This window comes from Pan troglodytes, chromosome 21, assembly GCF_028858775.2.
Source record: "Pan troglodytes isolate AG18354 chromosome 21, NHGRI_mPanTro3-v2.0_pri, whole genome shotgun sequence".
Taxonomy (NCBI): domain Eukaryota; kingdom Metazoa; phylum Chordata; class Mammalia; order Primates; family Hominidae; genus Pan; species Pan troglodytes.
In genome coordinates this window covers 63,480,633-63,507,184 of record NC_072419.2, presented here as the reverse complement: position 1 = coordinate 63,507,184, position 26,552 = coordinate 63,480,633, and the positions used below count along the sequence as shown (strand labels likewise).

At 50.3% G+C, this 26,552-nt stretch overlaps 1 protein-coding gene and 1 long non-coding RNA gene across 3 annotated transcripts in view; one reads left to right on the top strand and one right to left on the bottom strand.

Moving 5' to 3' along the window:
* The window catches only part of BMP7 (bone morphogenetic protein 7), a 97,773-nt gene that overhangs the window by 49,957 nt on the left and 21,264 nt on the right, over nucleotides 1–26,552 (top strand). For both annotated transcript variants that reach the window (XM_001170064.7, XM_054674519.2), the window contains exon 3: nucleotides 13,783–13,931. In XM_001170064.7, the coding sequence (XP_001170064.1) occupies nucleotides 13,783–13,931 (149 nt within the window). The remainder of the gene's footprint in view (nucleotides 1–13,782; nucleotides 13,932–26,552) is intronic.
* LOC104003629 (uncharacterized) lies at nucleotides 683–2,831 on the bottom strand. The gene is made up of 4 exons (XR_010154126.1): nucleotides 2,451–2,831; nucleotides 2,031–2,158; nucleotides 1,578–1,721; nucleotides 683–1,185 (listed from the first exon to the last, which is right to left on the bottom strand). It is a non-coding gene; the product is annotated as an uncharacterized LOC104003629 (long non-coding RNA).

The window sequence follows — 26,552 nt, the reverse complement described above, 5'->3', positions numbered from 1 at the left end:
CCCTCAGGAGACAGCCCCCTCGCCCTCAGGAGACAGCCCCCTCGCCCTCAGGAGACAGCCCCCTCGTCCTCAGGTGCACCCCTCTGGAGCTGCTCCAGGAGGTTCTGACGGGCTTAAGTCCTAGGCCCACAGTGTTCTGTTTTGACGATCTCCAAGCTTGCCTTACTTCCCCGCCCTCTCCAGGTGGTTCCTGGGGTCACCTCTCAGACAAACTACTTGCATTCAAGTCCTTGACTCAGGACCTGCCTCTGGGGTCACTGAAGCATGACAGAGGCCAAGTGTCAACCACACAGGGCAGCCGGGAGGGCTTCCTGGCAAGGGGCAGCTTTGGCACCGGCACAGCTTCTGGGACCTGGTGAGGGTCTACTACGTGCAAGCTGACGTCCTCAGCCTGCCCCCTTCCTCGACCCCCCCGGCTTCAGGATGCTACCGTGAGAATAAGTCTTAGAACACCCCGCTCTGGCCTTCTCTAGATGTTCCAACCCAGCCTCTGTTTTTGAGAATCTTGAATTTGGAAATTGCGTCACTTGTTTCTGTCTGCAAAGCACTGTCAAGTTTCTTTCCCCTTGTCGCCCTGCTTTGCTGCACTTTTTCTGTCTCTGGGTTTGGAATCTTAAAACAGCCTGTGGTTCTCTTAAAAAAAAAAAAAATGAGGTTGGAAAGATGACCCAGCCCGAAGACTGTATTTGTGGTGCTTGTTTATTCCTTGAGTGTGCTGCAGGAAAGGGGCTGAATTTACCTCATTCTATTTTGGTCTGGACCTGGAGGCTGGAGGAAATGCGGTCCCCAGGAGAAGTCTAGAAAGATGAGTCTCCCCATCCTCCATGGCTGCCCGCCCATCTCCACAGTGCCAGATGCAGGGAGCTGCCCATCCGTGTGGGATTTCCCCCAGAGCCGTGTCAGAAGCTCTGCAGTGCCCCCCAGATTTTTCTGGGGGGAACCCCCAGAGTTCTTGGTGTGTTCTGTGAGCTGGAATCCAGCTCGCGGCTCAGTTCCGCTGGGTTTCTGGATGGATCATGCCTGGGTTGAATGGAACAGTAGAGCCTCCAGTTTTCCAGAAATTCTGGGGCTCAAACCCTGGTATCTTAAGCAAAGAGGGACAAGAGTCAGGTCCAAAAGGAAATGTGAGATGTGCTTTCTTCCCAGCTGTTGCTTTCTGCCCGCCTGAGTCCTCTTGATTTTTGCCTGATGTGGGGAAAGGAGGTGGCTCAGAAGAGATGATGGGGACAGGAAATGGGGGCACTCAACCGGAAGCCCATGCAGCCTGGCAGTTTCCAGTGAGGGGTCAATTTGAGGTAATTTGACAGCCCCCTGGTTCCATAGCCAGGCCTGTGAAGGTGGGGGGTATGGAGGTGCCCAGGGGCTGATGAGGGTTTCCCTTCAACTAGGATGTGCAGCTGGGTGCCCATGGCCTGGGAGTGGGCGCCCAGTAGGGCATAGAGTGGGCTGGGTGGGCTAAGGCCCCAGTGAACTGTGAGTCAGAGCCATTTCTGGAGCTACCTGAATAATCTGAAAAAGTGTTTACCATTTCTCTTTTAATAATGTAAACTATTGGAAGTGAAACCAGAAAACCTTACTGGCCATAAGGATGCAGAGGATACCAGCACATTTGTCCAGCGTGCATCTGAGGCCTGCTTTGTGCTAAGCTGTGTGCCTGGTGGAGAGGCTGCTCCAGGGCTGAACAAAATAGGGCTGGTTCTTGCTGACAAAAAGCTTAAAACCTGGCAGGAAAAGAGGAGAACCCAAAAAACTATACAAACAAACTGAAACTCCAGCCCAGATGGCACAGGGGAGAGGACTTGGGCTTGGAGGGTGTCCGACGTGGATGCACCATTAGGGCGTCAGTGGACGCTTCCCTGGGATGCTCAAGAACAGGCAGGTGTGAGGGAGGTGAAAAGGCAGGGAACAGTGTTGCCGGCAGCGGGAACAGCATGTGTGAGGGGCTGTGGTGGGCTGGAGACTGGCACAGATGAGGAGGGCTGGGTGGGAGGAAGCTGTGGAGACAGGGGCCGGACCATCCAGGGCCTTACAGGTTGGATGACCTGGAGTTGACAATAATGCCTCCTCTCTCTCCCCAGTTTCTCGGTTTGGACTGTCAGTTCCATAGTCTTCTTTATCACAGAACACATTAGAGAGCTTCGGCTTTTTATCCTAAGAGCTGATAAAGGGTTTGAGGCAGGGAAGTTAATTGCTCAGCCCCTGCAAGCTGCTGGGGCAGGGGGAGTGTGGGGTGAGAAGAGTGGAAGGGGAACCCCCCGGGTTCTCTGGGTGGTAGCTCTCCCTCCACCATCAAACCATCACCGTGCAGGGGTGACACTTTGCTGGAACAAGGCTCTGGGGTGGCTCCATTCACTACCTGCGTATCTCTGAGCCTCAGTCTCCCACCTGTGAGAGGGGACAACAGTGCTTGCCTCTCAGGTACCATACGGTTCAGAGGGCTCGCTCCGCACCTTGTTCTAAGATGGTTCCATCTTGAGTTGGGGTCAGCTCACTGCAGCTGTGATCTTACTTTAGAGCCAAGGCAGCTTGAATCCCATGGTGGAAGATTCACACTGACATTGAGGTTTGCTCCAACCAGCTGCGAACCTTGAGTCTCTGGCTTTGCGCTGGCATCTTGAGCATATCTTTCCATTTAACTCATTCTCAGAACAATCCTCATGGCTACCTCCATTTTACAAACAAAAGAACCTGATGGACAGAGGCTGACTTGCTCAGGGTTACTTCACTGAAATTTAATTCCAATTTTCCTCAACCCAGAGCCTGGAGCCCTACAGCCTACATCCCTGAGCACCCACTGTGGGACCCGAGGACCACCCTGGGGATTTCATCACAAAGAGGATTCCGGGCCTCTCACCCCCTGATTGTCTCTGCTGGTGGCTGTGTCTCTAAGAAGGGAGAGCCTTCCATTTGTCACCGTATTTCTCTTCCCTCTTGACCCCCTGCCTCTGTGATCCACACCTTGACACAAGTTTGAACGGCTCGTTACTGCACTCCATTGCCGGAGCAGACATTTCTTTGCAGCAGGACTTTTCAGAGCCTTTAAAGAGCTAAGGTGCATTATGACATCTCTAAGGAGCAATGTGTCGTGTGGTGCTTCCCAACCTCATTTCACCACAGAGCATTTTGGATTTTTGATCCTCTCATTTTCCTCTCTTAGCTATCCTATTAATAAGTTGCAGTTTTTGAGACCTTGATAAACTCCAAACCCTTTGTCTTGTGGATGGAGAAACTGAGGGCTAGAACATAAGGGCCACTGACTCACTTTCTGACTGTGACAACGCTGGCCTCCGGGTGCTGGACGGGCATCTTCCTGACTTTCCCATGAGTGGCTGGGTTGGTGCTGTCTGCAGTCAGCTGGCCCTGCCCAGAGGGAGACAGACAGCCGTGGGGTGGGTGAGAGGGCTGTGGGTGGCCACCCGAGCTCTGTCTGGGGCAGGAGGATATTGTGCCTCTTTGTGTATTTTTCCACCTTACTCCCCAAAGCTTTAATTTTAGCCTTCCTGGATATGCACCGTCTTCAAGAAAGCGTATTTTTAAAAAGCCTTGGACCTCCCTGACTTCCTCTTCCCGTCTGGGGGATGCCAGGGACTGTTCTATGATTTGGCAGGAAAGCAGGGCATTCCCTGAAGCTGAGGTGGGGGAGCCTGGGGCCCGGGCTGAGTCCTCCCCAGCCTGCAGCTCAGAAGGGGCACCCCTTGGACCCGGGAGCTGGCTGCCAGGGTGGGGCCGGCTTCCTTCTGGGCTCCTTTGATCTCCTTCCCGGGCTTCCCTGCAGGCTGGGGTTGCTGCTGGGCTGACTCCAGGTGCACGGCCTGACTCACCGCAGCCGCAAGCCTGTGCTCCCTCCATGACATCATGCTAGCCTGGGAATGCTCTGGCCGTGCTCGCTGGCTCGCTCTCTTGCTCCTTTTCTTCTGAGGAATATCCTTGCGGCCCAGCAACCGTTCACAACATGCAGGCCTTCAGAATGTCCGGCCTGCAGTTTTCCAAAGAGCAGCAGAGTGAGGCGAGGGCGAGGGTCGGACTAGGGGTCGGGGAGCGAGTCAGCTGGGTCTGCGAGTGGCAGAGCCCGTCATCTCCACTCCTGCTTAGAACTCCTCCCGGCTTCCCAGCGCTCAGCAAGACCTGACCTCCCGCTGCCAGAGGCCCTGCAGGGGACATCGTGCACCTGTGCCCTCTCCTCACTACTTTCTCATCATGACTTCCGCATTCGGTTCTCTCTGCCGGGAACGCTTTTCCCTGCCCTTTTAGCTGTGTTAGTTCTGCTCATCCTCTGACCCCCTTCGGGAGATGTTTCTATAAAACGCCCTCCCCGCACACCCTCACACCTCACATCTAGTCCTTTTCTTTGGTCTTGCTCACCCAGAGGCCTCTTCCCTCCTTCACGCCACTTAATTAGGGTTTGAATGACCCTCTTTTGTGCTACGCACGCCCAGCCTCTGGACCCCGGAGCTCCATCTCTGGCTGCCGCTGTGTCTCTGGCTCCTAGCAGAGCACCTGTGGAGAGGAGGCGTTTCAGTGTGGATCTCAGGAGAGAAACTGTATTCATTCCTCCAGCTGCTGAACCCAGTGACCGCCAACTTAGTGGCTTAAGACAACACACATCTATTCTCTTAGAGTTTGGGAGGTCTGAAGTCTGAAATGGGTTTTACTAGGCCCAAATCAGGGGGTCCATAGGGCTGCATCTTTTCTGGAGGGCCTGGGGGAGGATCTGTTTCCTTGCTGTTTCTGGCTTCTAGGAGACAGAGCCCCCTTTCTTGGCTCAAGGTTCCCAGCCGCAGTCACACCACCCTGACCCCTGCTTTCGCTGTCACAGCTTATTCTCTGGCCTCCTGCCTCCCCTGTTATGAGGACCCTTATGATTCCTTGGGGCCCATGAGGATAATCCAGGATAATCTCCCAACTCAAAAATCTTTCATCACATCTGCAAAGTCCCTGCTGCTGTGGAAGGTGGCATACCCACAGCTTCCGGGATCAGGACCTGGAAGGTGGCGTACCCACAGCTTCCGGGATCAGGACCCGGGAGGTGGCGTACCCACAGCTTCCGGGATCAGGACCCGGGAGGTGGCGTACCCACAGCTTCCGGGATCAGGACCCGGGAGGTGGCGTACCCACAGCTTCCGGGATCAGGACCCGGGAGGTGGCGTACCCACAGCTTCCGGGATCAGGACCCGGGAGGTGGCGTACCCACAGCTTCCGGGATCAGGACCCGGGAGGTGGCGTACCCACAGCTTCCGGGATCAGGACCCGGGAGGTGGCGTACCCACAGCTTCCGGGGTCAGGACCTGGATGTGTCTGAGGGGGTGTTATTCTGCCTACCACATCATCTGAAGTGTGTTTTCCTTTTTTTGATGGTGGGCCTGGGCCAGCCCGGTCCTCTCCTGCCCTGCCTCCTCTAACTTGGGTGGGGCTCCTGGAGATGGCTTTCTGTGCTTCGAGTAACCTCTGGCCTGGAGCCTGTTGCTCCCAGCGGAGGCGTGTCCTGAGCCTCCCTGCCCCTCAGTTTTTGGTACAATCCCCATCCCATGTAATAGGTGGTATTAAGGCGATATTAAGTGGGGATGCGGATTGTACTGACCTCATTGGAGGAGGGAGGAGGAGGTGGGAGAGTGTCCCTTAAGAGCCTAGTGTGCAGTAGGTGCCCAGGACGAGGTGTCAGGGTGCTGAGGGCCCCCGGCCTCCAGCCAGGTGATTCCAAATGCGGCCCTTCCAACCTTGGCTTGCACCTGCTCCCTGAAGGTAGTGGGGGGCTGTGTCTGAAGGTAGCAGAGGGGGAGATCAGGCTGGCTCTCAGGCTGTGATGGCGAGAACATTTTTCACTACACTGCCCTAAATTATGGCCCAGAACTGGTTTCTAATCCTCCTTCAGCCACCAGCTACCCATGCGCAAGACAGAAACTCTCTCATCTTTCCAAGCTGAAAATTAAAATGACCAGAATGGATTTCCAAGGGCCTGTTCTGCTCCTAAGACCCTGGATGGCTGGGCCCAGGGGCAGGAGGCTGAAGGAGCCCCGATGGTGGGCGCAGACAGGATGGGGACTGTCCCAGGTAACGAGACAGTGTGCACTGTGTGGCCATGTTGGAATTCGTGTTTCCTGTGGCTCCAACGCGTGCCTGGGTGCCTCAGGGCCAGAGAGATCCTCAGACTCCCAACTCCGCTCTGTTTTGCCCTGGGGCAGTTTCAGGGCCATCTTCCCTGGATCTGTGTTTGCACTGAGGCCGGGTCCTGCATCCCACATGGGAGTCTTACTCCCCTGGGAGGGGGGTGGTGGGTGAAGGCCCATGAGGATCAGTCTCTAAATAGCCTCTAGGTAGGTGGCCAGAGGCCAAAAAAAGGACTTCCTGCCTTCCCACGTTTGAGATTTTAAAATATCCCCTTTTCCATTGTGGTAGAACTTTCCAGGGGAAGGTGGGCTGGGAGACACTGGAAACGAGCCTGGGGATGTGCGGTTCCTCGTCCTGCTCCCCTAGAATTAGATTTCAGCCGGTTCACCTGGGCGTCCTTGGGAGGAGGCACCTGAAAGCCCAGCAACACGCTGTCCCCAGGCTGGTGGTTAAATATTAACGCCTCTCAGTGCTGCGGCATTGGGGTCACCAGCGGTTCATGCCTTGCAGAGCAGGGCTATGGGAGAACCCAGTTTCAGAAGAGAAGAGAAGACGACTTTTGGGGTCTTGCTGTTTCTTTAATCAGAAACAGCCTGAGAAAGTGGAAGGATCATCAAGTTTATAGACAACAGACGTGTGGCCTGTCCCCTGGCTCTGCTGCCTTTCTCTGAGATTAGAGGAGTGGGAAAAACTGTCCAAACCCAGGAAAGAAGATGAGAGCCAGGCTTGCCCCCTCACCTAGGTTTGTTCTGCTGATCAAGTATAACATGGAAATATGTTGCCCCATACAGATCTAGCTTTTTCCAGAAATAGGGCATGCTTACTAAATTGAGACAATATTGACGTACATGTGTTAGCTTGTAAAGGGAAGCAAAATACTTCACAGTGAATTGTTGCTACCACTCTGGTGTGTATGCATGTAAATGTTTCATGCAGCTGTGTGTACACTTTAAAACAATTGTTAACATAATGGCACCATACTCTATATTTGGGGCTTAGATTGGCCTTATCCATTTTCAAAAAATAGCTTTATTAAGATTTGAAGTGTATAATTCAGTGGTTTTTGGTACATTCAGAGTTGTGCAGCCAACACCACTGTCTAATGTTAGAATGTTTTCATCACCCCGAAAGGAAACTCCATACCCACTAAGAGTTACCCCCATTTTCCCTACCTCTCTAGCTGTTGGCAAACACTAATCTACTTTCTTTTATTTTCTTTTTGTTTGAGACAGGGTCTCGCTCTGTCACTCAGGCTGGAGTGCAGTAGCGTGATCACAGCTCACTGCAACCTCCGCCTCCTGGGCTCAAGCGATTCTCCTGCCTCAGCCTCTCGAGTAGCTGGGACTACAGGCATGTACCACCACGCCTGGTTAATATATATATATATATATATATATATATATATATATTTGTTTATTCATTTATTTTTGAGACAGAGTTTTGCCCTTGCTGCCCAGGCTGGAGTACAATGGTGTGATTTAGTAGAGACAGGGTTTCTCCATGTTGGTGAGGCTGGTCTCGAACTCCCGACCTCAGGGTGATCCACGCGCCTCAGCCTCCCAAAGTGCTGGGATTATAGGCGTGAGCCACCGCGCCTGGCCAATTTTTATATTTTTTGTAGAGACAGGGTTTTGCCGTCTTTCCCAGTCTGGTCTTGAACTCCTGGGCTCAAGCAATCTGCCTACCTCTACCTCCCAAAGTGCTGGGATTACAGGTGTGAGCCACCACACCTGGCCCTACTTTCTGTCTTTATGGATTTGCCTATTTGGGACATTTCATAGAAATGGACTCATATACTATGCAATCTTTTAAGTCTGACTCCTTTTTCTTAGCATAATGATTTCAAGATTCATCTGTGTTGTAGCCTTTATCAGAACTTCATTTTTTAATGCCAAATAATATTCCATTGTATCAATTGACTGTATTTTGTTTATCTGTTCATGAGTTGATGGACACTTTGGCTGTTTCTACCTTTTTGGCTGTGAATAATCCTGCTATGAACATTGGTGTATAAGATTTTGGGTGGACATGTATTTTAATTGCTTCTGTGGGTAGCTGAATTATTGGGTCACATGGTAATTCTACATTTGACCTTTTGAGACACCACTATACTGTTTTCCAGAGTGGCTGCCCCATTTTCCAATCCTACCATTAGTATATGAGAGTTCCACTTTCTCCACATCCTTGCCAGTAACACTAGTTATCATCTGTGGTTTTGGCTCTAGTCATCCTAGTGGGTGTGAAGTGCTGTCTCACTGTGGTTTCAATTTGTGTTTCCCTAATGGTTGCTGATGATGTTTAGCATCTTTTCATGGCTCACTGGCCATTTGTGCATCTTCTTTAGGAAAATGTCTGTTCAAATTAGCCTTCTCTATTTTGGGAGTCAGTGGCGTGCTAGCTTTACAATATGGGTTTCAAACACTCCTTCTTCCATGTTCTTGATCAAATTATATAAGAAAGAATTATCTGTTGATAATTTGCAAAATCTGTGGTTATAAAACCAACTGGGGTATGGGGATGGGAAAGACCTTCCTATTTCAGTTTCTTTTGGGCAAATCAAAATTTTCATTTCTTTTTGCACCAATGTTTGCATTTTGCATTTTCCCAGAAGTTTCAGTCCTACAAATTCTGTTTCTTAGCACCTTCCTATCATATTTCCACCTTGTCAGCAAGTGTAGATTTATACGGTCCTTTGAAGCGGCTGTGCAGGGCTCTGTTGCCTTGGATGTGCCATAATGTTTTTACCAGTCCCTCTCACTGGATGGTTAGTGCTCAGTTTTTCTGTTATAAACAATGTGACTGTTGTTTGGGTTATCTATCTCTGAAACTAACCACTCATATGTAGTGGCTTAAAACAACATCGTTTTATTGCTCAGGAATTTAGGCAGGGCTTAGCTGGGTGGTTCTTCTACTCTTTCTGGTATCTGCTGTAGTCACTGATGGAGCTAGGAGCTTGACTAGGTCTGGAAGGCCTGAGATGGCACCTCACTGGGGACTGGCTTGGTTTTTCTCTCTCTCTCTGGTTTATAGACCCTTATCCTCCATGGCCTGTGCCTCCTTCCCCTCCATGTGGTCTCTTCCTTCAGCAGTGTAGTCAGATTTCTCGATTCAGTGGCTTCCTTCCCAGAGGGCAAAAATAGAAATGATAGGCTTCTTGAGTCCCAGTCCTGAGCCTGGCAGGACCTCAGTTCCACTGGGTCCTACTGGTCACAGCAGATCACATGGTCAGTCCAGACTTCAGAGGTGGGGAACAGACTCCACAAGTTTATGGGACAGCAGCATGTGCATACAGAGACAAGGAATTGTTGGTGGCTGTTATTTGCAGAAAATCTAACACTACTGTGAACATAGGACACTTTTCTGACAAATTTTGGAGTCCAAGGTAAACATTCTTGGAATGGACAAGTGGTCTGTTGACTGGAGAATCATGGGCAAGTCACATAACCTCTGGGACCAAGACATGTAAAGTCCCCATCCTAGGATTTCCTGAAGTTTAGCAGAGAATAGACACCAACACTGACATACCTTGTAATAAGTATAGATGCTCTTCCAGGAGTGTCTTGGAGTTTGCTGCCAGGCTGGTCTTAACCTGGCTCTTCCTAATCATTGAAGAAGATGGCATTATTCTCATTTTACATAAGAGGAAACCAAGACACGGGAATTATCTGGCGTAACCTTGCCTTATCCCTTCTCTATCACCTGGGTTTCATCCCCCTCTAGTATTTACTCTGCCCCACACAACGCTGTGATGACAACACGTATCATACAGGATTTGACATCTTCCTATGTGTCTCTTATCCCCAGGTGAGTGAAGGAGGTGGCAGGGTTTAAGCGCTCAGGCTCTTGAGTCAGGTTTCCTGCGCTGTCGCCTGGTTCTGCCACTTATCAGGTGTGTCCCTGGAGACAACTGGCTTCATTTCACTGACCCCAACTTTTCTCATCTGTAAAACAGTAACGGGACTTTGATCATTTCATAGGGCTGGCGGGGAGATTCAGAGAACCGAGGCGTGGAAAGCACCGAGATTCTCAGCAGTGGCGAAGGTGAAAGAACGCATTTAGGTTCCTCAGGGCCTTTCACCCTGAGCCTTCCTTACCTCTTCTCTCACCTGGGCTGGGCTGGGGAGGCCAGTGTGTTCAAGGTAAATAAAAATGTCACAAAGGGCTCCTTCAGTGCTCTCCTGGTTGTAAGAACCAGTGTTCTTTTACGATGCTCAAGGTGGTAGCTAGAAATTCCCCCTCTCCGAGCTGTCAGACTGGACCTGGCTGCTGAGTAATTCCTTCCTTGTCCTTTCCATGAGGTCCAACCTCATGCCTGGGCTCTCAGTCTGAGAGCAAAGCCCGTGTTAGCATCTCACACTCGACCCATCTCAGCAAGGCTCCTGTCTCCCAGTGCCTTCTAATGAAGATTTGGCTCTCCTAAGTGTGCCTGGGACAAATTGCAAACTATGACTTGAAGGAGGGGAGTTGACGCATTCACGTTGATTCATGGATGAGTCAGTGCTGGCCTGTAGCATCTGGCCTCAGTGTCATAGCCTGCAATAAGAGAATGCTCAGTATCGTTTGGCGAGGCGTTCTCTGTTTAAAGGTCTCACTCTGTTCCTCTGGTTACCATTCATTGTTTTACTGTCCTCGAGGGCCTGTCCAGATATCTGGTCACATTTTCCTGCTAATAACAATTTTCCAGCAAAATCACCACCTGGGTTTGTGACTTCTGTGCTGAGGTGTGGATATTTCCTACAGGGGCCTTGGGAGCCTGATTCAGTAGGAGAAGTTGTTTCGACTTGGAGTGGTGCTTCTTGTCTCATCTGTTAATTGTTGAGAATCGCTAATGGTTCATTGACAACCTTGGTAGCTTTTCAAAGCCAGGAAAGTCATCCAGGCAAACTGGAGATAAGACAGCAGGAAATTCTTGTTTATAAGTTTAAAATCTGTGTAGACATCCCCGAAGCCAGCCTGAAACTACCTCTAAAAGAGCATGGGGAAGAAGAAGTAAATGAGTCATAAAAAATAATCTCATGATTTTAATTCAGTTTGGATGTGAAAGGTAAACTTAGGGTCTTCAAAGTCCTGTGTGGCTCTAAAAAGACTTCCTTGCTTCTGTCATCTCTCTGTGCTTGAGAGAGGAATGAGTCCTTTACAATCTTTAAAAACAAACAAACAAACAAACAAACAAAAAACAAACACCTCATTCCTTATAGTCCTGGAGACTGGGAAGTCCAAGATCTAGGCGCTGGCAGGGTCAGTGTCTGGTGAAGGCTGCCCTCTGCTTCAAGATGACACCTCGTTGCCGTGTCCTCACATGGCCGAAGATGGAAAAACAGAAAGGGTCCAGACTTTCTCCCTTAAACCCATTCATAAAGACATCAATCCATCCCCAATGGCCTAATCACCTCCTAAAGGGCCCACCTCTTAATAATGATGCATTGGAGATTTTCAACATGAGTCTTGGGAAGGACAAAACATTGAAACCACAGCAATAACAGAATTAAGCATTTTCTGAATCAGGTTCTGGGGGTCGTTGAATATTACTTAAAAAGGAGAGTTTGAGGTGGCATGGGATGAGGTGACTCCTGCGCCCATCTGTGGTCCTGGTGATGTGTCCATTGCTGTGGGGTGCCCACCCTCCCATGGCTAGGAGTGGGCACATAGATTGACTGGGCCAACTGGATTCTGTCCCCCAGAGTTTTGGATGGAGAGAGGCCCAGAGGGAAAAGCAGCTCCGATTCGTTCCTTCTGTGCTTGTGCCTGAGAAAATTGCCCTGTGCCCTCACACCTGCCTCGGTTCCTGTCTGTTTCTGACCCTGGTTCTTCTTCCCTGTGTAGGCTTCTCCGGGTCTGTTAATCTCCCAATACTTGCTAACATTACAGATCTATTTCCCGTGTGTCTTCTCTGAGCCTTGTTCACATTGATGTGCCTGACGAATGTCTAACATATTATGGCATGCAGCAGAAGGATGATCTAGCAGACCTCACAAACCTAGAGTTGTCCAGGTCAGACAGGAAGATAAATAGCGGTGGCTGTCTGCAGTGTTAGTAAGGAGAGCTGGGGGCTGGAGCCAGCCGGAGATGTGTGCCTCATCAAAGGGGACATGGGTGGCTCGGCTCCTGCCCGTGGCTTAGTGGGTTACATTCCAACGAGGTTGACTGGTGAAAGGCTCTGAAAAGGCAGTGTCCAGAAGAACTGTCTTTGTGTACAGTTGCAAGCTTGGGCTTGCAGGTAGCCTGGTTGGTTTCCAGTCCTGCCTGGACTGTCCTAGTGGCATAACCCTGGGCAAACAACTTGACCTTTCGGATCCTCAGTTTTGAGTTCTGCACAATGGCATGGGGAATATTGTCTACCCTACAGAGTGTTGTAAGAACTAAGTGACATGAGACTGGTCAGGCATTTCAACCTGGAGCCTGGCATATGGTAAGTGCTCCATAAAGGATATGCCTGACATCTTTACGTGTGAGCAGACAAGATTCACTATAATCACCAGGAAGATTAGATAACTCCAGGTATGATAGAGACTGTTGTTGCCCTGGGGCAGGGACCAGTGTCATGTTGTTCATCATTATGCCTTGGTTTCTGGTACAACACAGAGGTATAAATATTCTAGTTGACTATTAAAGGACTCAAAGTATTGAAACTTTGAATTCTTATTAAAAGTGTGCAAGAAATGTTATGAAGATCTTTCATACTAGAATTCTACTATCCAGAAATGTAACAATCCACTTATTTACCCTCTTATTCATCTACTCATCTACCCATTCATCCATCCATCCACCCATTTACCCATCCACTCATTCACCTACCTGCCCACCCATCTACTCATCCATCCATCCATCCACCCACCCACTCATCTACCCATCCATTCACTTATCCATCCAACCATCCATCCATCCATCCACTCATTCACCCACGTACCCATCCATTCACTCACCTACCCATCTACCCATCCATCCAACCACCCATTCACCCTCCATCCCCTGTCAAGCTAATTATGATTTTACCCATTTTGCTACTGTAAAAAGTAAGGAAGAGAGAATGAAAGGATTTTCACTATTAATACCATCAGTCCAGAGATTCACCTCCTAACTCTTGGTGGGCTCATGAAGATGGTGCACGTCCTGGAAATGAAGAGTATCTGCTCTGGTACACAGGTAACTGGGCTGAAACCCCAGCTTGGCAACTTCCCGGTTAAATGACCTTGGGCAAATCATGGCTTTACCATAAATTGAGTGGAAATGATATTCCCACAGCTTCGGGTTGTGGGAATTGAATGAGATAGTGTAGTGTTGAGCCCGTGGGACAGTATCTGGCACATGGTGAATAGTTCAGTCACTATCAACTTCTGCTCTCTGAGACTCTTCCAGCAACACGGAGGCTGCATAATCCCTGTCTTCCTGTACTCTGTCTCGCTGGGATGCCCTTAACAATTTGTGGGGTGAGATTGCCTTGTAACAGCTGCCTTTTCCCTGCGTGTATCTCTTTGTAGCTCTTCTGCACTCTCTTTCCTCACCACAGCTACTGAGGGGTCTTTGTGCCTGGATTTTGGTCTGATGTTCCCACTTGTCGGAGACCAGTGGACTCTTTCCCTCCCCTCCCACCCCATGAGGCTCTGCTTCCCATCTGTTGGGGTAGTGGAGCTGTGACCTGGCTAACGCGAAGCCCGTGTCTCTCCTCCTCTCTCGCAGGGAATCGGATCTCTTCCTGCTCGACAGCCGTACCCTCTGGGCCTCGGAGGAGGGCTGGCTGGTGTTTGACATCACAGCCACCAGCAACCACTGGGTGGTCAATCCACGGCACAACCTGGGCCTGCAGCTCTCGGTGGAGACGCTGGATGGTGAGTCCCCTGGCCACTGCCAGTCCTAATGCAGCCTGTGCTCCTGGACTTCAGGAGGGTCTCAGCAGTGCTCATGCTTGCTTCACTACAAACAGGCTTCCCCACCCCTCCCAACCAGTACTCCATGTTCAGCCTTTTGATCCAAACCAGAAGCAGCCCCTTCCCCTCTTTTCACAAGAAGATTACATGTTTGGTCATAGCAGAATTGGGTAAGGCTTCATTACACAAAGGGTGGTCCCATATCAGCAGGGGTGAGGGCAGCCCTCTTATGAGAAATGCAGAATCCTGGGCCCACCCCAGACCTGCTGCATCAGAACCTGCACTTTAGCTAGAGCCCCAAGGTGACACCACAGGACACAGGACATTCTGGACTGTTCCGTGCACTGCAGGGTGTTTAGCAGCATCCCCAGTCTCTTACTCACTAGATGCTAGTAGCATCTCCCAGTTGTGACACCGAAAAATGTCTCCAGACATCGCCAGATTGTGCCCTGTGGGACAAAATTGCCATTGTGCAAGGCATTAGTCCCTTCCACATTAGAACCTGAATGTGGGTCTGACTCTCCAATTCCTGGAGAATCCATTGTGAGTCTGCCCTCCCCCACACCTCTCATTCCCACCACAGTTCTGCCTCCTTTGAGAAGGGAAGAAGGAAGGATGGTGAGTGGAGAAGTGGGAATGGATTTCTCTATGCTAATTTTTCCCCACCCCAAACAGATAACAAATGATATCTTGTAGCTTGACTTTGCTTAAAATTCAGTGGTGATGGTTTCCAGCTGTGTAGCTTCTTCCTTCCACCAGTTTTATGAACAAAAAATTTTTTTCATTTATTTTTGAATAAACACCTTCACAATGTTTGCCTTTGGAGCTATGAGCAATACATGTGTAACACTAAATAGTTTCCCTCCCACTTTCTTCTCCAGCTGCTGAGTTCCACTTCCCAGGGACAACTGCTGTTTCTGTCTTTTCAGAGATGCTCTCTGGGTATTTCAGCAATTACATGGAGATTCGGCTTTCTGTTTTTCCCCTCTCCCATAAATGGTGGCCTGGCATATACAGTGTTCTCCAGCTGACTTATCTCAGAGATTGGTCCTGTCAGCCGTTAAAGAGCTTCCTTGTTCCATGTGTTTTGTGTCCATGTAGCTCTGCCACCCACACACTGTGTGACGTTGGACAATTTCCCTAACCTGTCAGAGCCTGGGCTTTCTCATCCAGCATGCAGGTGATGAGAAGATTTGGGCCATTGGGTTGTTACAAGATGTAATGGGTTATTATGGGAAGAGTTTTTAAAAATGGTGCCTTAATGTACGTAGGATTTTCCCAGGCATCTTGGTAAAATGCAGATTCTGATTCAGCTGGCCTGGGGCAGAGGAGTCTGTGTTCTCAGATAGCCACCAGGTGACAGAAGCTGCTGGTCCCTGGACCGTGCTTTGAGTAATGAGGCTTAGAACAGGACCTAACTGTAATACACATGTAAAGGAGAGCAGTCATCATCCTCGTCATCATGATCACCAAAACTGACATACCCAGCTCTCCTGGGATGGATGCCTAGGTGTTTTCTAGTCTTTTGGTCTCACAAACAGGGCTTCAGTGGGAAACCTTGGTGTGTAGGTCATTTTTCGTTTGAGTGTAACTCTAGGACCAATTCCTGAGGTGGCATTGTCTATTTGTAGTTTTATTTTTTTTTGAGATGGAGTCTCTGTCACCCAGGCTGGAGTGCAATGGCACGATCTCGATTCACTATAACCTCTGCCTCCCAGGTACAAGCGATTCTCCTGCTTCAGCTGCTTGAGTAGCTGGGACTACAGGCGCCCGCCACCACACCGGCTAATTTTTCTATTTTTAGTAACACATTTCTGTGGACTTGTAGATGTTGGGGAAACCTTCCAACTGGGCCCCAGTGGGTTCTGTGCTTCTCTGTCTTGCCTGTTCTGCTGGCTCAGGTGATTTTGTCTTAATTGACGCCAGCCCTGTGGCCAGCTCCTCTTACTACCAGTCCTGCCCTCATCATTCCCCCCAGACACAGTCAGAGTCCTTTTGCCCCTTTCACCTCCAGCACCTACTCCCCCATCGTCCAGGTTATGGAGAAAGGCTCAGCATTGGTGGAGGCAGTGCTGCCTGATGGTTAGAGCTCGGGCTCCCGAGCCAGGCTCCCCAGGTTCAGATCCTAGCCCTGCTATTTCCGGCCTTGTGACCTAGGGTGAGTCACTTAATGTGTCTCATCTGGAAAATGGGGTTAATAATAGTTTCCATCTCCAAGGGCGGTTGTGAGGGATTAGATGAGCTCATGCAAGTGAAGAGTTTAATTGCTCAGTGTGTGGTTGCTACGAAGCACCACTGTCTCTTGTGATCCTCACGATTACCCAGCAAGGTAGATGCTATGGCTCACATCCCCGTGGTACAGGCAGGAAATGGAGGCTCCTGAGAACCCGCCGGGGCTCCATATTTCAGAGCCCACCTGAGACCCTCTCCATTCCTTGCAGCCTAGTGGCTGCAGGTTGCTATCTAGAGTCAGATCAAGGATTAGATGCTGTGTCCCTGACCCCCTCTGACTCCGGGACACCATCTTTGCTCCTCCTGGGCAGGGCCCTGGGGGCCGGGTGTGGTGCCACCGCCCAGTGACTTGGCTTGTCCAGGTGCTGTGCGCGCCCAGGCAGTGAGTTTTGTGTGGTTGCCCAAGTCAGGGGAGGATCACCCACTCGGATTGTCAGGGAGGGGCAAAGTGTATAATGGCCAGTTGGCTGTGTGGAGTTTTGGACCTCTTGGGGATGAGCTAAAGAGCAAGTGAGTCTAGGATTTTCGAGACATCATGGCTGTGAAAATGCTTTGTTTTCCCTACCATGGAGGATCTCAAGCCTGGCGTCCATCAGGGTCACCCTAGGGGGCAAACTGCACATGCGGGTGCCTGAGCTCCATTTCAGACCCACCGTGGAGGATCTCGGACGATGCGCCCAGGAATATGCCCTTTTTCCCCAGTAGCTTTAGGGGTACATGTGGTTTTGTTTCCATGGGCAAATCATAAAGTCTGAGATTCTAGTGCTCCTGTCAGCCAAGTAGTGTACACTGCACCCAATACGTAGTTTTTTATTCCTTAGCCACCTTTTAAAATAAGACTTGGGTAACTTGAGGCCTGGCCCAGTGACAACACTCTGGCAAAGTCGTGCACGGTGCTTAGGGCAGCCTGTTTGCGTGATGTTGCCTGGGCTGACAGGTACCCCTCGGGTTCTGGGTCTCAACCCTCCCCTGCCAGATCCTGCACGGGGAAGGGCAGCAGGGCCTGTGGGAGGCAGTGCGCATCCGACAAATCAGTGCACACCTGCTTTGTGCCTGGCCCTGAGCTGGCTGCAGAGACCCTGGTCCCTACCCTGGGGACCTCTTACTGATATTAACTCAGAGGATATCCTGCCTGCACCAGCACCCAGAGAAGACAGGTGCCCAGGCAGCAGTGCCCATGTCATCATCCAGAAGGGGTAGAGACAGGGTCACCTGAACCTTGCAACCACTAGGCAGTTACACTGTGCGTGGGTGGAGAGGAGCCCCCAGCAGCTGCTGGAATTTGGAGCCCGGACACCTCCTGGGGCCTCGCTTTTCTCATGCACACAATGGGCATGTGGAGGATAGTAATTTGGGCCAGCGTGTTTCCATTCTAGTGGGGCGCAGCCATCGCAGACCTTCTTTCAGAAGGCTGGTGTTTAACCCCACATGAGCCCCTGCCTGCCAGTGGTCTCCAAAACTCCAAAGCCCAGATGGCGTCCTCCTTCCCTCCCATCTGGCCACGGGTGGTGGGGGGTCTCGAGGTCAAAGTGCGGAGGTGCCCTTCTGAGACCACCCAGGAAGCGTGCGTCTTTTCCCTCTTCCTCCCAGCTGGGCCCTCCTGTGAGTCACCATGCGGAGCAGCCGCAGCTGGGGCTCTGCTCCAGGCCAGCGTGCCCTCGCGGGGAGAAGCCTATAAACTCCCAGGCACCTGCAGCTCATCAGGAGGAGGCCGAGCGGGGAGCCTGGTCTCATCTCCCTGGGGATGGGCTGGTGCTACAGGAATGAGGGCTGGAGTCTGTTTGTCTTTCCCTTAATACAGAAGAGAGGAGAGGCAGCCTCTCCACTTGTTCCAGCCCCCAGGCTGTGCTTCCCACCCATGGACTGGCTGTGTCCTACAGCCCATGCTGGATGCTGGTGTCAGAGACCCGGGGTGAATCTAGCACTGCCCAGAGCCCTGTGAGAAAGGAGAGGATAGAGAGGAGAGCGAGAGGAGAGGAGGGGAGAGGAGAGTGAGAGGAGAGGAGGGGGAGAGGAGAGCGAGAGGAGAGGATAGAGAGGAGGGGGAGAGGAGAGCGAGAGGAGAGGATAGAGAGGAGGGGGAGAGGAGAGCAAGAGAAGGGGGAGAGGACAGCGAGAGGAGAGGATAGAGAGGAGGGGGAGAGGAGAGCGAGAGGAGAGGATAGAGAGGAGGAGGAGAGGAGAGCAAGAGGAGAGGAGGGGAGAGGAGAGGAGAGCAAGAGGAGAGAAGGGGGAGAGGAGAGCGAGAGGAGAGGAGGGGAGAGGAAAGGAGAGGAGAGCGAGAGGAGAGAAGGGGGAGAGGAGAGCGAGAGGAGGGGAGAGGAGAGGAGAGAAGGGGGAGAGGAGAGCGAGAGGAGAGAAGGGGGAGAGGAGAGCGAGAGGAGGGGAGAGGAGAGGAGAGCAAGAGGAGAGAAGGGGGAGAGGAGAGTGAGAGGAGAGGAGGGGAGAGAAGAGGAGAGCAAGAGGAGAGAAGGGGGAGAGGAGAGCGAGAGGAGAGGAGGGGAGAGGAGAGGAGGGGAGAGGAGAGGAGAGGCAAGGCACCTTTGAGTGGAGGGAATCCTGCAGCTCGGGGCTCCTCCCACCTTGTGGCCTTAAGGCAGGGGAACCCTCCCTACAAGCCAGGCCCTGAGCTGCCAGTGTGGGTGCAGCTTTTAGAAGCAGGATGGACTAGCAACCCCTGCACAAACATACTCTGGCACCCCTGGCCCTGTCATAGCACAGCTCCTCAGTCACCTTTGTGTGGTCTCAGCAGCTACTCCAACTTCTTGGGGTCTTGTTCCTTTGTCTGTTCCACGAACATAATATCATCACGGATTCTGTAGGCGGCTGGAAGAAGAAAGTGAGTTCTCAGAACATGCTGAATCCTGGGCCCAGCACCCTGTCTGTGCTCATGAATGTTAGATGTTCTAATTGTTGATTTATTTAGTTCTCAATAATCCTGCCCAGGTAGCACAATTGATATCACCAACATTTTATAGATGAGGAAATAGAAGCTGAGAAGGCTGGGGAACTTTCTCATGACTCCCAGGTGTAGACCTGGGCTTTGGCCAGAGGATTGTGACTCCAACTCCCTTCCTCTTTGCTGGAAAATCTTCCAAGGAATGTGTTCACCAGGCTGCAGCCTCAGGATGGGGTTTGGAGGGGCAGATGAGCCCCTGCAGGGGACCCAGCCTGGCCGTCCGGAGGTAGAGACCCCAGGACCCTCTAACATGTTAGGTCTTACCTGGCTTTTCACCTGGGAAGGAAAGTGTTTCTAAAAAGCACTCAGAAGACAGTAGGCTTCTTGCAGGACTCACTGTGGGAGCCCCCTTTGCAGAAGTGACCAGGGCTGCCCTTGACTTCTATGGGCTCCTCCCTCCATTACAAAAAAAAAAAATTAGGGCCGGGTGCGGTGGCTCATGCCTATAATCCCAACACTTTGGGAGACTGAGGCGGGCAGATCACGAGGTCAGGAGTTTGAGACCAGCCTGGGCAACATGGTGAAACCCCGTCTTTACTAAAAATACAACAGTTAGCCAGGTGTGTTGGTGTGCGCCTGTAGTCCCAGCTACTCGGGAGGCTGACGCAGGAGAATCACTTGAACCCAGGAGGTGGAGGTTGCAGTGAACCGAGATCATACCACCGCACTCCAGCCTGGGCAACGGAGTGGGACTCTGTCTCAAAAAAAAAAATTAAATTAAAAAGTATGTTTTATGGCCATGTTGATATCAAGATGAATATTATAATTCTGGGTGAATTAAAAATTAAGATTATTTTTGAGATGGGGTCTTGCTATGTTGCCCAGGCTGTCCAGGCTCAAGCGATCCTCTAGCCTCAGCCTCCTGAGTAGCTGGAATTGCAGGTGCCCAGCTTTGAATTAAAAACCAAAACTTTCTTAGACACTAAAAGTTCATGTTTTATCTTCCGATTTTAAGAGACATTATAGTGTTTTCGTGGGCCCTGCATCGCAGCATGGGGAGTGAATGATGAATGATGGTCTTCCCCCACCCCCGCCTCTGGTTGTTAGAACAAGTTTCCTACAGCAAATAGCCTCTCCACCTATGTTGGAAGCACAGTTATTCACTCAACAAACAATGAGCCAAGGACTGTTGTGCCCCTACAATGAGCCAAGGACTGTTGGAAGCAGCAGGGGCACAGCCTTGAACAAAATGAAGATTTGGCTGTTGTGTTGCTCACATTCTTCTAGGAGGAGGCCGACCAGGAACGAGAGACCATGTACTGAAGGGCAGGGGTGAAGCCATGCAGATGAGGTCTGAGGCTCTGAGTATGGTTCAGAAGGGCTTCCTGCTGCTCTACAAATCAATACGCCCATTTTCCTTGTGCCGTCTTCTACCCGCAAAGCCTGCTGCAGAGAGATGAAGACTGGTTTGGGCTGGGGAGACTGTCGTCCTTGCAGACATGGAAGCACCAGGTCATTTGTCCCAAGAAAGGGACTGCAGCCTTTTGTCCTGGTTCATGGTGTCTCCCTCCTCTTCCTTGTTTGCAGAAGAAATCACTCGCGACTCAGGAGGGCCATGTCAATCAGCCCTGCCTCTCAGATCCAAGAAGATGATCGGGGAGCCCTTGTCTGCCTCATGTTATACTCCCTCGTTGGGGACCCTTTTCTCCAGCTCCAGTAAGCGCTGGCTCTCCATACCCTGAGCTCCAAGGTCATAGGGCACCTCTCTCCCTCCTGCACCCCATCTTTGTTTCCTGAAGTAAGTCTGCTGGGGGTCAGGAGCATGTGCATTTTGGCTATCTGCATGCAGAAAGCCCTGAGCGTCTCTCCTGTGACACACGAGAGCACGTGTCTTACTTCATGCTCACTCCAGATTGAATTGGATGGGATTGCAGAGCATTTAAAGGATTGAAGGGCATGTGCTGTCCAAGTGTGACACTCAGCTGTGGCAGCTGAGGAAGGAGCCAGGAGGTGAGCCACTCGCCTGCGGCGGCTGCGGAAACTAAGCCCCACAAAGCCAAGGCTGGTGAGCGATGCCGCCCACGGCGCAGCTGGCTCCAAGGTGCCTTCGCTCCATGCGATTGCTTCACATCCTGTTTGTCCAGAAGCCGGAGAGGGAGAGAAAAGAGAAAGCCTGATGACCCAGTGGCTGGGATCGGTCCTTCCAGGGCTGGGACGGCAGGAATAGGGAGGGTGGAATTGGGTAATTGGGGCCAGGCAGATGTCACAAGTGTTAACTAAGTTCTCACTTGTCACTTGGGCCTCGGTCCACCCAGAGAAATGGCTGGAGTGAATGTGTTTTTCACAATTAATGAGAAACATTCTTGTGCTGTGGGCCTTGGAAGGGTAGCCTGTAGCCCTGGGCCTGGAAAACAAAAAAGCCACAAGGAAACCGAGATGCCACCCCTGTGCGGTGTGGGTGGGCTGCATCCCCTCCTTTACCAAGGGGCCTCACTGTGCTCCCTGCCTGCTCTCCAGGGTCTTTCCGCAGAGTTCGCTGGGTTCCTCGGGCTGGCCATGCCGATTTTGCTCAAGTCGTCTGGGGTTTGCCAGCGGTGCCAGGATGCACGGCTGGGCCCTGTCCTCAGCTCACTCTGAGTCCTATCTCCACCAGGCTCCTTTTAGAAGGCCTTTCCCTCTATGCCTCAGTGAATCCCTCCTACCTTTGGGGTCCCCGTAGGTCACCTACATCTATGCCTGGGCAGTCTCTCTGAATTTTGGGGGATCCTTTTCCCTGCCGTCGCCTGGACTCATTGGCAGATGGTGCAGGGGTCGAGCTCACAGGCTCCAGTCGGCTGGGCCAGGGTGTGGACTCCAACTCTGTACTCCCTAGCATTGGGTCCCCGGTAGGTGACTTTGCGCCTGTGACCTTGCTTTCCTCCTTTGTAAATGTGGGGTCACAGTTCTACCTTGGGAGATTCCAGCGAGAAGCGATGCGTGGAACGGGCTTAGCACGGTGCTTGGTATACATTGGTGGGTTTTCATTTTTGTTGAGAAGCAACGATGGAATCAACTGTACCCAGAATACTTATACTGGCAAATAATAGAAAATAATGATGTCTTATCTCATGAGGACACTGATGGTTTTCCCTACAAGTCTGGAAGTGAGTGGATCTAGGGTTGGTTAGAGTCAGGGTCAGCAAAGGTTTTCATCTTCAGTAAAGTACCAGAGAGTAGATATTTTAGGCCTTGAGGGTCAGGCGTTCGTTTTTGCCTGCTGTTTAGTGTGAGAGTAGCCACAGATCATGCGTTCCTGACTGTGCATCGACTGTGTTCCAATAAAGTTTTATTTGCAAGAACAGGCAGTGGGCTGGATATGGCCTGCAGGCTGTAGTTTGTTGGCCCCTGGGCTAGAGTATCAACAGACTCGAGGCTTTTTCCCTTCCGGCCCCATCACCTTGACAGTGTTGACATTTTGTCCTGAGGCTCTCTCATCATGGTTGGCAATGTGGCTGCCTCCATGTCCACAAGCATGGAAGGAAAATGCAGTAGGCAAGGAAGAAGGATGTTTATCTCATCATGTGCCTACCTTTTTTGGGGAGAAGACACTTCTGAGAAGCCTGCAGCATCCATCCCCAGCAGGAGCTGCAGGGGATGCTGGAAAGGGTCTAATGTGCAGCGTTCATGGATGGAGGAAGGTCAGGCACGAGGGGGCTGGGCATGGCTGTGGGGTCCACACCAGCCGCTTCTGCCTCACCTCCCTGCAATGATTGGGCCTTCTCCAATCTGCTCTGGACCATCGGAGCAAAGGTCTGGTCAGACAGCTTTCCTGGCCTCTTCAGACAACAGTAGCTGTGATGCTTTGTGAACAGAGGGCGCCTACAGCGTGCAAAGGGCTGGTTTTGGCAATGTAAAGGACTCAATTTCTGCTTTACATCAGAAAAATGCCAAGGTAAGTTCACCCCAAAACCTGCACATGATGTCTCTCATTATATGAGTAATCACCAAAGCTGGAAGCCACCAGATGGATGGATAAACAAATTATGCTACTTACATACAGCAAAAAGGAATGAACTATTGAAATGCAGCTACGTGGATGATCTCAAAGGTATTGTGCAGGTTGGAATAAGCCAATGCAAAAGAGTGCAGGAGTCCATTGGTATGAAATATCTAGAAAATGCAGTTATAGTGATGTGAGTGGGTCAGTGTCTGCCAGAGGCCGGCGGTCGGAGCCATGTGACTATAAAGCGGAGTTTCCCAGCCTTGGCACTACTGGGTAGTTCTCAGTTGGGGGCTGTCCTGTGCATCGTAGGATGTTGACAGCTTCCCTGGCCTCCACCCACTCAATGCCAGTAGCAACTGCTCAGTTACGACAACCAAAAATGTCTCAAACATTGCCACATGTCTCTTGGGGAGCAGCATCACCCCAGTTGGGAGCCACTGAGCTAAAAGGCAGCTCAGAGAGTTCTTTGTGGCGTGGAGTTGCTCTGTATCCCGATTGAAGCTGGGTACCGGCGTCTGTACACGCGCTAGTGCTTACAGATGGGCATACCAAAAGGGGTCGATTTTACTGTATGGTAACTTAAAAACTAAGACTTCCAAAAGCAACAAAACACACCACAGAGAGACAAGCACTGAGTCCCAATGAAGAAACCAGCAAAGCCATGACCTCTGGGCCCCTCTACCTGCCTGTCAGGTAGGCCGGGCCCCTTTCCCACCTGGCAGCTGCAGCCTGCAGAGGGCTCAGTTATTATACCGCAGGAAAGCCTTTCTGTCCCACCCTTAAGGAGAATCTCTTGGCAGATAGAATACAAGATGCCGAGTTAAATTTGAATTTAGACAAACAACAAAGAATCGCTTAGTTCAGCATGTCCCCCGTATTGCAAACATTATATGTTTATCTGAAATTCAAATTCAATCAGGCACCCTGTTTTTGTTTTTTTTTTTCAAAATCTGCTATTCTTGGGCAAATCTGCAGGCTTTAAAAAAAAACTATTAAACCTCTGCTAAAATATATTTTCAAACTTTCTCAAAGTTACAGATTTTATGGTTAAAATATGATGCAGGTCCTGCCTTCCTGCCTACATCAATTTGTTCACTCACCTCGCCCCTATGCCTTACAGATGCAGTCTGGCTCCCTAGCCAGTGTGACTTGTCCGGGACATTTAAATACAAATAATCAAAGTAAATAGTTACGCGCACTGACTAAATCTGATATTTTATAACATAAAATGAAAAGGAATTGTTCTCCTGCAAAATAACCTTTCTCAGCCCTTCCTGGGGTATTAGAACAAAATACATGTTACATCTGTACACGAGCACCTACGTTAGTATGTGCTTTATATATATATACACATAAAAAATACATAATATATATTAATATATCTTCTATATTTTATATATAATATATACTATATATACTATAGTATATACTGTATATACTATAGTATATATACTATAGTATATATACTGTATATACTATAGTATATATACTGTATATACTATAGTATATATACTATATATATTATATATAGTATATATACTATTACATATTATATACTATTATATTATATAATATATACTATATGTACTATAGTATGCTATATTATATATATTTTATAATATATATTACATATACAATAATATACAATTATATAATATGTATTATACTATATTACATGGTATATACTATATTATATAATATACTATAATAGAAAATATATAATATATAGTATGTATACTATATATACTATATAATATATAGTATATGTATATTTTATATCTATAATATATAAAATATGTATAATATATATAAAAACATATATATACTATAATATAAAAATATATAATATATAGTATATTATATATACTATATATTATAGTATATATTATATATATATATATGTTTTAGGTGGAGTCTCACTCTGTCACCCAGGCTGGAGCGCCGTGACACGATCTCCGGCTCACTGCAACCTCTGTCTCCCAGGTTCAAGCGATTCTTGTGCCTCAGCCTCCCAAGTAGCTGGGATTACAGGCGTGCACCATGATGTCCAGCTAATTTTCTTTGTGTTTTTAGTCTCTACTAACACGGGGTTTTTAGTCTCTACAACACGGGGTTTCTCCATGTTGGCCAGGCTGGTCTCAAACTCCTGACCTCAAGTGATCTGCCTGCCTCGGCCTCCCAAAGTGCTGGGATTATAGGCGTTAGCCACCACACCTGGCCTACATTTCTTTCTTCCTAGGTGTAATCAGGCTAATTTGCATGCTCCTCCTCATTTAGTGGCTCATGGGAGGGAACTTTCCTTCTGTTGGCCCCACCAGAGCCTGCACCTGTCTTGCCTCTGGAGCACCCCAAAGCACACGGTAGTGCTGGGCTCAGTACCCGAGGCATGAACACGTGTTCAGTAAGTGAATCTTCAGGCACTGGTTGATGCTTCATGATGCACCTTCTAAGTTCATTAATCTCTTCTTGATAAAGCACTACATTCTCTCTTGGGTTTTGTAGGTCAGACTCGGCTGCGATGACTCACCTTTACACATCTTCCTTTCTTGGCTTGTTTAGGGAGTGTGTTTGTACAGCCATGGCTCTTGACCAGGGATGGTTTTCCTCCCAGGGGACATGTAGCAATGTCTGGAGACATATTTGGTTGTCATGACATGGAGAGGTGCTACTGGCATTAGTGAGAAGAGGCCAAGGGTACTGCTAAACATCCCACCATGCCCGAGGCAGCCCCGATGCCCACTGCGCTGGAGTGGGCAGGCCCACCATGCTGGCTGTGGCCTGTCTGGTGAACAAGCTTTGGAGCCAGCGTTAAAGCTGGCTTCTGTGCAGGAGCAGTGGGTGCAGGAGACCATCCTTCCCCTAAGTTGTTGAGCTTGTTGGAGGAGGAGGGTAGTATGTGTGAGGGTCCCAGGGAGGCCGGCCCTGAGCGTGGTGGGGCCTGGAGGAGGGGCGGGCAGGAGCGGACGCGCTTCTGGACCACCACTCTCTCTCCCAGCCTTGTTGGTTCCCCACACGGCATTCAGAATGGGTCTCCCACCACAGAACCCTGGCCACGTCGCCCCCTGCCCAAATCCCCCACTGGGCTGGGAGACCCCAGGTGACCCAGCCCCATACCCACCTCGGCTTCACCCCCTTGGGCTCCTCACTCACTCTCTCCAGCCTCACCCCCATCGGGCTCCTCAGTCACTCTCTCCAGCCTCACCCCCTCGGGCTCCTCACTCACTCTCTCCAGCCTCACCCCCTCTGGTTCCTCGCTCACTGTCTCCAGCCTCACCCCTTCAAGCTCCTCGCTCACTCTGGCCTCACCTCCTCTGGTTCCTGGCTCACTCTCTCCAGCCTCACCCCCTCTGGTTCCTCGCTCACTCTCTCCAGCCTCACCCCATCGGGCTCCTCGGTCACTCTCTCCAGCCTCACCCCATCGGGCTCCTCGGTCACTCTCTCCAGCCTCACCCCCTCTGGTTCCTGGCTC